This window comes from Ixodes scapularis, unplaced genomic scaffold (genome assembly GCF_016920785.2).
Source record: "Ixodes scapularis isolate PalLabHiFi unplaced genomic scaffold, ASM1692078v2 PGA_scaffold3__209_contigs__length_174095766, whole genome shotgun sequence".
Taxonomy (NCBI): domain Eukaryota; kingdom Metazoa; phylum Arthropoda; class Arachnida; order Ixodida; family Ixodidae; genus Ixodes; species Ixodes scapularis.
The window spans coordinates 159163847-159177250 of NW_024609868.1; the positions used below are offsets into that span (position 1 = coordinate 159163847).

The 13404-nt window shown below is 41.8% G+C and overlaps 1 protein-coding gene across 1 annotated transcript; it reads left to right on the forward strand.

Annotated features, from left to right (window-relative positions):
- The first annotated feature begins 456 nt into the window (after positions 1 to 456).
- LOC120840390 lies at positions 457 to 10049 on the forward strand. Its single transcript, XM_040210890.3, has 4 exons — positions 457 to 578; positions 1532 to 1593; positions 7501 to 7905; positions 9792 to 10049. Exons 2-4 carry the CDS (start codon positions 1551 to 1553, stop codon positions 10001 to 10003), a joined length of 660 nt encoding a protein of 219 aa, XP_040066824.1. The 5' UTR covers positions 457 to 578; positions 1532 to 1550; the 3' UTR covers positions 10004 to 10049.
- The last annotated feature ends 3355 nt before the right edge of the window (positions 10050 to 13404 follow it).

Below are 13404 nucleotides of genomic sequence, written 5' to 3' on the forward strand. Positions count from 1 at the left end.
CGCCCTTTTTTGGACTAATTATTCGCAATAATATTCAAGCTTCACGCACACATTGACTTATGTAAACCTTTGGAGAAAAAAAATATCGGGCATCATTTACGTTTGAATTATCGGCCTCCAGGTGGTCGTACGCGTTCGTATTACCATAATTTTGTTCTTTCTGACTCAGAGTCTGATGACGCCGCAACGGTGGCAATTAGGCAAATGCATTATATTGGCTCGAAGCTATGCAATACGGAAACTCGGGGGGGAAAGTTCATTCTTTTGTTTTTTGTCGTGTCTGTCTCTGAACGCAAATATCCCGTATGTGTGACGGGCGAGAAGATATGCCCGTACAGAAAGCGGCTTATCTGGAAGTGCTCCAGACTATTGCGGCGCGTTATCGTAACTAAGATTAGCCGATGAGTCCTACGCACACGACGAATTTATGGGTTTTTTTCTTAATCACATTGCACATTGTCTGGATCACAGAGAACTTTGAAGCCGCGACTGCACTCGGCGCTGATAGCACCTTACATATAAACTACGCCGAGAAACCTACGAAACACTGAAACTTGCAGCGGGTTTGAACGTCTCTGGTAAGACGCCCGGTGTAACGATGCATGGGGAAGTTTTGTTACGTGCGTCCGTCCTAATTCGCCGTCGAAAGGTCATCGTCAATGCGCTCATCGTTTCTTTGAGCTCGCGAAAACAAGGAGCTTCACCGCGATGTATTGTTGCCGCTGCTTGATTGGCTACATCGGATCCTAGCTTAGGCTGTGGTTAGAATGCGGCAGGAAGTAAAACACTGTTTAATTTAGGTTCGCACGTAAAGAGCTCGACACGGTTTTCGTAAACAAGTGATCAACAGGTTTTCTTATTTTTATATTTTTATTTCGCGAGAAGACGCTGGACGAATAACATTAATAGTAGCATTTTTCTAAAATGTATTCATCGAGCATAGCGACTTCATTAGGTAGCAAAATTTGAAGTTCGTAAATTTCTCGTGTAAACGAAATGCGCCTTAGCACCAGTGTTTTGTTCGAGCTAGCGTTGCTTCTCCGGGTGCTACTGATTAATTGGGGAAAATAAGCGTTCGAAAATAGTGTCTGCTTTTAAACACTAAATATTCCGGTTTGAATTGAAAACACAAGAAACTACATATTATCTCTTATTATGACTTAGTCTGATCAAAGTTGCTTAGATACAACACGAAAGCTTTTCTCCAACAGTAATGAGCATGGACGGTTAGGGACTTCTTGGGTTGGTATACGTAGAGAAATATTCACTTAGTGTGTAGGATTAAATAACTTATTCCGGGAGCGCAACGAAACATATTTGCCCCTTATAAGGCACAAACGCTAAACCTCATTATGCTTCGCTGATCGTTTCTCGTCAGTAAATACCATGTTGAATGCTTTTAAACCTAGATAATTTCTTCAAATAATTACTGGGGTGGATCTGGGAGCGCAGTAAGGTAACACGAATGTAAGCTGTATACCTTGAATAATAGAGTTCGGAAACATGTATTTAAAGATATGCTCGTTTTCAGCTCTTGCCAAACCGTCAAGATGGCCATCTCGTCCCTCTTCTGCGTGTGCCTGGTTATTGCCGGTAAGTAGAAACCTCCTTTCAGGAGAGCCGTCTTGGCGCATTTCTTTTTTCTTTTTTTAGTGGTGTTTTATTTTACTCGATGTCAAAGTTACTGACCACTGCAGCCGACATTCCCAACAGATCTGCAAGGAGAACAAAAATGTGATCAGTCTAGAAAGATATATGTTAAAAACAAACACCCGAGATTAATGTCTACTTATACGAAAATACTCCTGCACTATTTTTGCGAGAAATTAATCACAATGGGGTCTTTACCAAAGAATTGTCCTTGCTTATAACAAGACCATATTTGGGTTTCTGGTCGTTTAATGTTGACGTGTAACTAAAAGAAAAATAATTCCGTGTGCAGAGTTGTTTGGAGATGAGTGGGAGATATGATCTGCCCCTGTTGCTTTCTCTACCTCAGCAAAAGTGTTTCGTTTCTCGGCGCCTCTATCCGTTTAAAGTCATCATGGAAAATATCCGCCAGCTCGCCTGCTCACTGTCAGTATTTTGAGTAATGTTCTGTCAATTCATTTCAGAGATCAATTTTTTTTTTTTTTTTTTAATTTTACGAAATTTTAGTCGCTTCAGTCGAAGTCGATACAACGCCGCCTAAAACTTCGTCTCGAGCTCGAATGCTCAGTGCTTGATCATATGGCTTCATCTCAACGTTTAACAAATTATTCTGGTAGGTTAAGCACCTCATCTAATGTCTCTTCATATTTAAGCAGTCAACCAGACTTAAAAGGAACGAGGTCATATCTTAAATTGAAACAAAATTTCAAGCGTGACGGACATGGATTTTTTTTTTTATATTAGCAACGATGGCATATGGTACTATAAAAGAATACAAGTCGCTTGTCATAGAAAATCCAGTAAGCGAACGTAACCATAATATGGATTCTATTGTCACGAATGACATGCAGATTATACTTAAAGTTCTCTTTGTATATTTGCAATTTGGGTTAATTAATTTATGCATGCACGTGTTATTCGGCATAGAGGTATAGCAAGCGCACTCTCATGGCAGCATCTCATAAGACACGAAGTGTTTAAGTTAAGTGTTTGTTTTAAACCGCGGGAAGACTGTCAAGCATACTGGGCCTCTGATGTAACCGCTGTAGACGAGAAATTTACCCGATACAGTACCAGTGCTAGCCTGGGGTATTCAACGGGCATCGCACCGTAGTTGCGCTCGACGACACGCCGGTCCGATGCTCACCCAGGTCACAACGGAAAAAAATGCGATCCTTCAGGGACTGTTGGGTGACGTCGCCGTCCCTCGTTTTCCAGCGACTCCACGTTTAGTTATTCACCAGGGGGGAAGCAAGCTTGAAGTTTTGGTCAAGTTACGTTCCCATTTTGTTAGTTAGTGCACCCGATGAGTCGCAGCCCTTTGTTGTCAATCAACTAGAGGCAATCACAACTAACCTGGCCGTCGTATCTTTGCGTCAATTTGTGAAGAGGCCAACTGACAATGAGCGAAAGACAGTAGTCTATATCGATTGACGCCCACCACCGACTTTGATGTGCTGATTATGCCCCAGGAAACATTCGTAGGTTTTTCACAACACTATGAAAAACGCGCAACGCGGAATACCCATACTTTTCAGGAAGTAAAGAGAGGATATGAGGACGTTCTGCTCCGATTCAATCAAGCTATTAAAGGTTTAAGGGGTTTCTTGATGCGTTTTGCGAAAGGCCGCCTTGCACTGACTTTCAGATACTCCAGAAATATACTGGATACTACTAATAATATGTACCGTTATCTTTCGCTTGCCGACGTAGCCACGAGATACTGCTTTCCACGTGGAGGCTGTATTACGTGCCCTGGAACATAGCGTTCTCCACGAGCAACGGTGTCAAAAAGTCGGGGTACATCTGCTATCAGTCCTAATTTTATCACTTACCCGTGACGCTAAAACTTCAAGAAATCATTTTGCACTGTTCATGGTATCGATATTAGGTGTTTTAGCCATTGTATAGCTGCTAATTATTTTGTAATCTAAATATTGCATTAAATGTCTTCCGGTGTATATTAAATTATTTGCTATAACAGAAAGCCATAAACCTAATTCTTTTAATTACGGGACTGCTGTCTTTAATTCGACTACGCAACAAATACTGTACGAATAACAAACGTTTTACTTCATTTAACGTATAATATTTAAATGTTTGAATATTTGACTCTTCACCACTGTAACTTACCTTCCAATGCTTTTTTTTGCGTTCTGCGTAACCAGAATAATGTACGTGGGGCAGAATATTCCAAATAGTGTTGTCAAATAGACACGGTATCAAATACCAAATATGTGGATTAGTTGCTTATGTGGAGAATATGCTATAATATTCTACAGCGTATTCACATCCTAAATATTTATGTTATGCCACACTGCTCTAACATTCTGGCAGTTGGACACATTTCCTTTATTTCTTCTAATACTGTGTATTAATTTTCGAAGCCTGTTACTGAAGTCTTAACTTCGTAAGCAATGAAAATCTGACTACAATCCCCCCCCCCCCCCCCCCCCCCAGAGGCATTCATACACTACGTGCCACTCTGAAGCAGATCTAATTATTTGTCCTACCAGGTGCAGCCATCAACTGTAAATAGAATCGGTTAGTTTGCAGATAATGTCATTTGAAAATATGTTTTACTCAGCACACGTACAAAAATTTGGAATCGTGTTATTGTCCAATAATAAGCGATCTGCACATTTTATAAGAGAAGTTGTTTACTTTTCGGTATATCAAAGTTTTCACGACAGTCGTTATACAAACCCTAGCGACCTTGGCACTGCAAAAAGAATGTACAATCAATAAATGTCATTTTATATCTTTACGCTAATCTTTGTATCAATAAGTCTATGCATTATTTCTCGTACGTAAACAATAAATAATGAAACAGCTAATCCGAGTGAGCAGAAATAAATAAATAAAATCAAAATTTTTCCATGTGACGATACATCTGAACAAATGGATTTAATGCCGCTTTCGCACTACCTACATAAGAGCCGTAAATTTCGGCTCGCGGGAAGCCCAAGGCATGTAAAAACCGTGCCTGGAATTCACGACATCACATTAAATTGCACTTTTCGCAACGCGCTGGGTTGTAATTTAAAGAAATAAAGGTTCCTCGTATATTCAAACAAATATCACCGCCAAACACAAAGAGCATTTCTGGCAGATCTGACTACACTTCTACACTTCTATTATTTAGCATAGTGCCAACGCGTTTTCGTCATTATTGTGCAGTTTTCTTGCACCTTTGCATTTAATTGCTTATAAGCGTACTAGGGTTGTTAATCTTGATGACAAAAATCTAACTCGAAAGGTATTAACCGGCAAAGACCTCGTCTGCCAAACATATAGCGACCTTAGCACTGCAGGGCTAGCAGGCGCCCAATGTCGGGAGTAAGTGGGCGATTCTACGAAATGTTCTCGAAAAGATTTTAAAACGTTTTCTAGCTTGAAAAAAAAAAAAGAAAAAAAGAACGAGGAAACGCATTGTTGATTGTGTTGTTTCCTCCCAATTGTAGCGCTACCGGGCCAAACCAGGTATCGAAGAGTTCAAACGAACTATTATTTTATTCAAAAGAAATAAGTGAATTTCGGAAATTATTTGGTGGTAAAATGGTGGCCAAATAAGTTCGAGAATAGATAAGGCTAAATGGCGCAAACTACGTAGAAAGGGCCCAAATGTCCTATTGAAAGTTTCAGAAGAACACAGATAGCGTTTGAATAAGGCAACAGTTAATTATGGCAGCTTTGCATTTGGTCTGGACAGCGAGCGCTACAATGGGTGGGGATAGAGCGTTCGGCAATGCGTACACTATTTTTTTCCGGGAAACAATATATTTATTTATTTATTTACCCTCAAGGCTTGAGGCATTAGAGAGGGGAGTGGATTACATTTCATAAGAAAATTCAACATTTTCAGCTATTAGTATAGGCCAGCGGTTCTTAAATAGGGGTCCCCGGACCCTTTGGGGTCCGCGAAGGCATTCTAGGGGTCCGCAAAGCCTTGCCTTGTGAGTCAAGTCGGGCAAGTGTTATTGTGTTATTTTAAAGTGTTATTTTATCCTATTGAGAGGAGACGTTTCAATTTTCGGGTGAGTTTTCTAGCTTGTACATCAATGGGAAAAGTCTACTTGACGCCAGCCCTTTGTTATATCCAAATATTATATATCATTATCATTATAAACCTTTCCCTTCCCCTCGACACGAACGGGGTCCTCCACCATTTTCGCCGATTCACAAGGGGTCCGTGAAACATCACTGCATGAGAACCACTGGTATAGACAAAAAGGAGGCTCCTAATCATAGCATGATAGATAAAGCGTTCTTGAAAAAAGTGTGGTCTTCCATGGTTGCCGTAGGTGCGGGAAGGCGATTCCACTCATCTGATGTGCTTGGGAAAAAGGACTGAAAAACTGCGTTAGTTTTGCAGAATGGAATTCCAACCTTAAAAGCATGATCCAACGTGGATGAGATGTACGGGGGAGATAAAATAAAGTCATGGCGCAGATATGGGTGATGAAAAAACTTGTGAAATAGGCACAGTCGAAATAATTTACGGCGAGATGCTAGAGTTGGTAGGTTGAGGCTAGATTGCATTGAGCTTATGCTGGCAGTTCTGTTATAGTTAGATAGGATAAAACGAACTGAAATATTTTGAACCATTTCAAGTGAACCTATTAAAATTTTCTTGGTAAAGATCCCACACAGGTGAAGACTATTCAAGTTTTGAACGGATTAATGTCTTATATAGCAAAAGTTTTAAGGACGGAGGGGCTTTTGAGAAGTTACGTCGAATGTATGCAAGCATTCTGTTAGCGTTGTTAATAACATACGAGATTTGAGCGGTCCAGGTGAGATAGGCTGTAATGTGAATGCTAAGGTACTTACTTGTAAGAAGTGACGGCATGAAGGGGACGGTGATTTAGAAAATATGTGCTTTTCTAGATACGCGCATATATCTTAATTTATTGACGTTTAGGTTCATATACCATGCTTTGCACCATTCAGAGATGGCATTAAGGTCCGACTGCAGGTTAGTTATATCGTCATCACAAGTTATTTCGCGAAAAACCACGCAGTCATCGGCAAACAAGAGAATGTTAGAAAAAACGCAAGAAGGTAGATTGTTTATGTAGATAAGGAAAATGAGAGATCCAAGGACATAACCTTGTGGCACACAGGAGTGAATACAAGTTATGTTCACTCCGGAATTGGGAAAAACGCTGTATTTCGTCTTAACTTTTTGCTTATGTGTTTCGTCGTCCAAGTTGTATGTTGTCAATAAGTGTTATGATTTTGCCATCAAAGCGACACAGAACTGAACTCCCAAAGGGCATTTTTTAATGAGCCCGAAGAGAACACCCATGTCCCAAATACCCCCCCCCCCCCGCCCCCCCGCCTAGAAAAAGAATAAAAAAATAGAAATATGCCGGTACAACGAAACACTTATTTAGTTTAGAGCAACTCCGAAATGTAATTTTATTGTGAGACGCAGACCCCAGATTAAAATCATGTTTCAAATAGCTCCTAGACAATCTGACCTTCCTCCAAAAATCATTTTTTATGTGCCTAGGTTATGTAAAATACTTCAGCAGAAACGAACTTTTATCGCAATATTTACGTTACCAGACTTGTCCCAAATCAGGAACGATTCGCATTTTAAAACCATTACAAAAACGTCACCCCGCCCCCCCCCCCCCCCCTCCTCCGAAAGGGGAACGTGCTTTAAAGTCACTGGGCCTCCCGACGGAAGTATTGCGAGAAAATGCATTTTTCAGGGAAACTATTCTCGTGATACCCACATGTCTTATTCCGGTACTTGAAAATGTCTTATTGATAGCTGATTGCCCCTTTAAATCATGGGACTCTTTTCCGTCCCTTAAAATGGCCTTTGCTTCGTTTCAGGTGCTTTCGCCGGTTCCATACAGGATGCCAACATGTACATGGACGCGGTCCTCCGAGATCACCTTCCCAACAACGTCCGTTCCCTCAACCTGGACCCCGTCGGCGTCCCGGCATTCAACGTGAAGGTCGACTCCACGGGTTTCACCAACCGCGACCTCAAGGCGGAATTCAGGTCCGGAACCCTTTACGGCCTCTCGAGCACTCTCAGGCGCCGCGGGGACTGCGGCGTCCCTGGCTGGCAGGGGGCCAACGTCACCACGGGCTGCTACATGTCTCTGGACGGTCTTCGTATCACTTTCGACGGATCCGCAAAAGGATACGACATGAGCGGCAGCAAGAAGGACTTCAGCATGGACCTGGTCGTTGAGAAGACCAACGCTTTCGTGGAAGCCACTGGTTGGAGCGGTAAGTGCGCGCTGTCTTTTGTGCGAAGCTGCGGGGCTCGTGACCACGATGAAAACGCATAATTCTAGTACAACACGAGGCGGCATAGTTGATATTAGAACCAGAGGCATTAACGCATTGAAACAGTGGGGCTTGGAAGTGGTCCTCCAATCTCTTTAGGCGTTCTTGTTGTATATGTTAGCTGAAGACACGCGAGGCGTGACGACAATCTCACTAGTTCTGTAGGTAGTGGTACTGTGGCCTTTGCATATCAAATAATAAAAACGTCAAAGAACTAGTCTCGAGACAACAAGAAGTGCGATTCTTCGCAGTTCTTGCAGCACTTCTTAAGTTGATAGTGATATTAGCACAGAATTCAAGGGAGAGGGAGGGAAACTCCCCGTTACTTGTGTGACGACGTCGGCGTAGCCACCTGCCAAGGCGGTTCTAAGAAGAGAAGTCGACGGAAGCCGACACAAGTCGAAAACCGAAAGCAGTATCAGGAATCACATATCTCCCTCCGGCCTAGCTCCCCTTGAGAAGCAAAGAGAGACGCCAGGACGGAGAGACGCGGTGCGAGGAGGACCGGAAAGGAGGACATCGTCGGGGAAGAGAAAGAAGGAAGGGACCCCGACGAGTCGATCCCAGATGCTGTCCGTCCGGCAGACGTGCGGGGACCACGCATCGGTCCTCCCGTTTCTGTTGGAATTAAAATATATTTAGAGTTTGCAAGCGCATTCTTCTCGTCCTCTCTCTCCGCTTTGGGACGACCCGAACTCTACACTTCTATTTCCCGAACATTTCCAATGCCCCTGGTTTAATGTGAGCCAACGGTGGTAATTACGATAAGACTACATTACATACTGCAGCATATTGTTTTTTCTTAGGTTTAAACAAAGCTTGATTCCAGAAATGTAGCAGAGATACTTTTTGGAAGGATTCACCGGCGTGAAGTTTGAAGTATTTTTATCCGTAATTCATCACTTCCTACAAGCCATATCTGGCGCCCTTTCAGGTTAGTAAACAAGATGAGAGCAGCGTTATTAAGAACAGTTTGTTGCTTGTCTGCTACAGATTGAGTCGACCTGTGTACCCGAAGGTGTGCTATTTGAAAGTGCGGTACGACTTCTAACCTGGAATTCTTATACCGAACAATAGATATGTGAATTAACGTCGCTATAACAAAAATTTCCATAGAAATCAGATCAGGTGATATTGGCCGTCATTAACTTTGAGTCTGGAGCACTAGCTTTTACTTCACCAGATTCCAAGTGTAGCGCAGATTAAAATGATAAGTCACGAGGTCACCCCAGAAGGCGTTCGGAAGAACCCTAGCTTACAGAAACCTACATGTGTGCTTCAAAGGGGAGATTTAGATCCAATGTTGGTAACCGGAATATCTTTGATATTTGATTAGATAGCGGACATAAGAACGGACACCCGCTAGGTTGAATACCGCATAGGCCAAACGTCTGAAAAAGAATAATCAATTCTAAAACTGTTTCATCCCAATTCAACATAAAATAACTATTGATAATCATGCTATTTGTCAGGCCCGTAAGGTACCAAGATATCGAATATTATTTATGTATTCGGTTATTACTCCGATTCGATGTTAAATAGAACTTCATTTTACCTTATTGTGTTTAAAAAATGTATCGATATATAATTGCAATTTATAACTGAACGGCTAGGGTATTTGATGTACTTATTAACCAAATAACGTGCTCAACACTTCTTGGGGTATGTTTTGTGTCCTTCGCCAATGTTATTAGGATTGACCAGCGCTTAGAATAGCTGAGCCCCAGAGATATATTGCTTCTTTCGGACTTTCTTTACGAAACAAAACATGAATTTCTACCAAACCATGTTATTACAACGTTGTTCGTTCGCTCTGTATTTTTTAGGCCGCCCAGCCGTGCTGAAGACCCTGACTGTGACAGGTGTCAACTTCCGCATCAACATGAACAAGAGCCTGAACTTGAACAGCAAGAGGCAGAAGAAGTTCGAGAAGGCCATCAGTCAGAGCGTCCAGAACCTCTTCTTGGGGGTGCTCTATGGTCCTTTCAGGGAGGCACTCAACCGCTCTGTTGCCAGGGTGGCTCTGCCAAGGGCGTAGGCAATCTCGTTGTGAAGAAAAAAATAAAAAAACGAGCAATATTGAATATTTCATGTTCGATCTCAGCATGAATATTGCGCATAGGGAAACTTATCATACTCCGTTTCACCACACGTCCGAGAGTAGTCAAGACTACACAACATACGAGTACACACATACTAAAAACGCAAGGTCACGGGGCATTATCTCCGATTGATTTGTCTAGCCGGCGATAGCACACACACAGAGAAAGATGAATGCTATGACGCTGCACTTTTTTCGCTGCTTGATCAACCCCAACCGCTAAATAAGCGGTTCGGTTCTCCGCTATGCACGTTTCTACGAAGAAGGGGGTCATTGAGACAAGATAGCGGAACTGAAGAAATCAACCCCTAAAAGTGGACCGCCTCGAGCAAAACCGGACGTCTGGTCACCTTATGGAATGTCAGAACCGTCAAGCCGTAGTCATATTGCTTATACATTTTTCGGAGGACAGTCTGCATACACCGTCTGGGCCGTGTTCCATTCTTGTCGCATTAGTTCTGTCGCATTGGTTCTAAACTCAGGGCAGACATGTTCCCGGCATACCGTTATTCATGAAGCAAATATGGTTCGAAGACCTTTCAGGCGTCTGCGTAGCTAATTCTGTCTTCACGACACCAGCCAACACCGTATTTTGGCTGCAGTTTCAGTGTTGGGGATGTTTATTAGACAATGTGCGAACATATCAAACATAATTTAAAGCGAATCTTTGCCGACCGTCGCATAATGCATATTACCCTACTGAAAAATAGTATATGAATCTATATAAGAACTGATATGAAATATCAAAAAACTGATATGCGACATATAAAACTGATATGAAATATCTAAAAACTACTATGCGACATATAAAACTGATATGAAATATCCAAAAACTGATATGCGACATATGAAACTGATATGAAATATCCAAAAACTGATATGCGATATTCGAACTGATGTGAAATACCCAAAAACTGATATGCGACATATAAGAACTGATATGAAATATCAAAAACTGATATGCGACATATGAAACTGATATGAAATATCCAAAAACTGATATGGGATATTAGAACTGACATGAAATACCCAAAAACTGATATGCGACATATAAGAACTGATATGCAACATATGCCAACTGATATGAATGTGTCCAATAAACATATCAGAAATAAATTCCTATAATTTTTTTTTTTCAGTATACGACGTCCTGCGCGGGAAAGCAAACACGTGGCTTGGAACCGCAGTGGAGCGGCTTGATTTACTGGCTTTCAAATAATTACGGCATGCGCGTTTACTTTTTATTAACAGATTCGTCCCCTGAGCCGTTGTAAATACTCTCAGAGATATGACATTACTGAAAAAAATCCAACACGCTGAAAATATTATTAAATATTATTTATTCCGCAGTTGGTCACCGAAAAACTCCGTACTTACAAAACGACCTGTATAAAAGGCGGAAACGCAGAGCTCCGAGGTAGTTATTGGGTGTGTTGTTGTATTCATGTTTGTTGTGCCGTGTGTGTGTATATGCGCTCAATGTATTCGTTCATCTGATGTTAGCGGTATGCGTAATGTATCTACATGATGGCGTGAGTAAATAAATATATTTTTGTAGCACATGAATTGGGCGGTACCTAGCGCAACCTATAGCCTAATGTAACTGACATGCGGCATATGAAACTGATATGAAATAATAAGTTCTGATATGAAAAAGGTGTTCAATAAACATATCAGAAAAAAAATTCATATAATTTTTTTCAGTAGGGTATTTCCCCCTTCTTGTCTGTTAAAAGTTAATTAGGGAGTTGTAGCGAGTAGTTTTCAGAGCACACGGTTCCGAAATAAGGATCTGTGCAGCTGATCCCTTCCGTGAAACCGTACGTGAAATTTGAAATAATTTAGCGAGTCGTAAAACTGCGTAAACGATGATGATGATTGCGTTCTACCGGCAGAGCTATCTTCTAGTAAACATGTGAAACGGTCAATAGCGTGCCAATCCGTGGCTAATCGCGCTTCCGGCTTACTACTGATGTAAACAAGGCGGCCGGCATAACATTTACCGGTCGCATTTTCGGGTCCCGCAAAGTTAAAGGGAGTAAACAAATTAAGGCTCCAATCCACACTGTGAAGCTGTGCAATTACCTGCAACGATAGGTTACTGCATTATAGACCCTTTTTATGGCAAACGTCCCGAGGTGATGCTCCAGTCCTGGACGTTCCAGAAAACTTCCGGTTTATAAAAAAATATGAACAAAGGCTACCTTAACCCGCTGCTTGAAATGTAGATGAAACGTTTCAACACCAATTCTCCAGGTGAATGCCAAAAAATGAAGGAGTAAGATATATGTTAAAATGTTTGGAGTATTCCTGCAAACAAACTTGCCTCCTGCAAAATTGTACAGACGAATGCCATCGTTAAATTTCCAACTTTGTTATCCTTGTAGCATTTATGCCTTCTATAGACCTTTTCCACAAGCGCGCCGCCATCTTGAATTGACGTCACTTCCAGTATGGGCGAAAACATTACTTTGCCGTTGCCACGCCAATAGAAGACATTTAGGATATAAGCCTAACCGTCACACATTCTCGTTTTGGTTCGCCTCTATTTTTTTACTAGTTACAGGTTGAAACGTTGTACTTTTTTTTCGTCGCCCATACTGGAAGTGACGACAATTCAAGATGGCGCCGCCCTTGTGGAAAAGGTCTATAGCACTCGTGACATAAGCAAGCACATGAGGCTTGCAAAGAATGTGCGACCGGTAGTCGCTTGGGGCGCAAGCGACACTTGATGGTTGTAAACAGCAAAACGGTCGATAACAAATTATTGACGAAATAAAAGTAAATGTTCTGTACCAAAACGTTTTTATATATAAAAGACTTCGTACGCTGCCGTGGCCGCTGCAGCTTATGCAACCGCAATTTTACCGTGAAACGCATGCGGGGAGCGCTGCGTGCTTATCATCTATTACGTGGTTTTGACACTTGTTTTGTGATTTTCTTATTGAAACAAGTGTCAAAACCACATGTTAAAAGATAAGGCGCACCATGGTTCCTTGTCGACGGACACGAAAAAACCAAACCTACATACAGCTTCGCTGTAAAGGTATCTGAACGACCCTGAAGGTAGTGGTGTATTTCCGTCATATTGAACTTGAACGATCGTTCACGTTTAGTGCCGTCTAACCAAATCACTTCGTTTGCACGCAGTCATCATGGCAGCTAATTATCTAGCAGATCGCTCAAATTTACTAGGATGCGTAGTTCACAGCATTCACGATCCCTTACTATGGGGACTAGTCCACGAAATGACTTGGTTGCACCTCTTAAATGAAGCAGAGTAAGGGCATGTTCACACGTACAGTTGAGAGCTAAGTCATCGCGCCGTGAGCGCTCGA

Excerpts from the sequence above, each read along its gene's own strand:
- LOC120840390 (XM_040210890.3), top strand. The coding sequence starts at position 1,551 with ATGGCCATCTCGTCCCTCTTCTGCGTGTGCCTGGTTATTGCCG. Across the intron at positions 1,594-7,500 it reads CGTGTGCCTGGTTATTGCCG|GTGCTTTCGCCGGTTCCATA; the intron begins GTAAGTAGAAAC and ends GCTTCGTTTCAG. Across the intron at positions 7,906-9,791 it reads GGAAGCCACTGGTTGGAGCG|GCCGCCCAGCCGTGCTGAAG; the intron begins GTAAGTGCGCGC and ends TGTATTTTTTAG.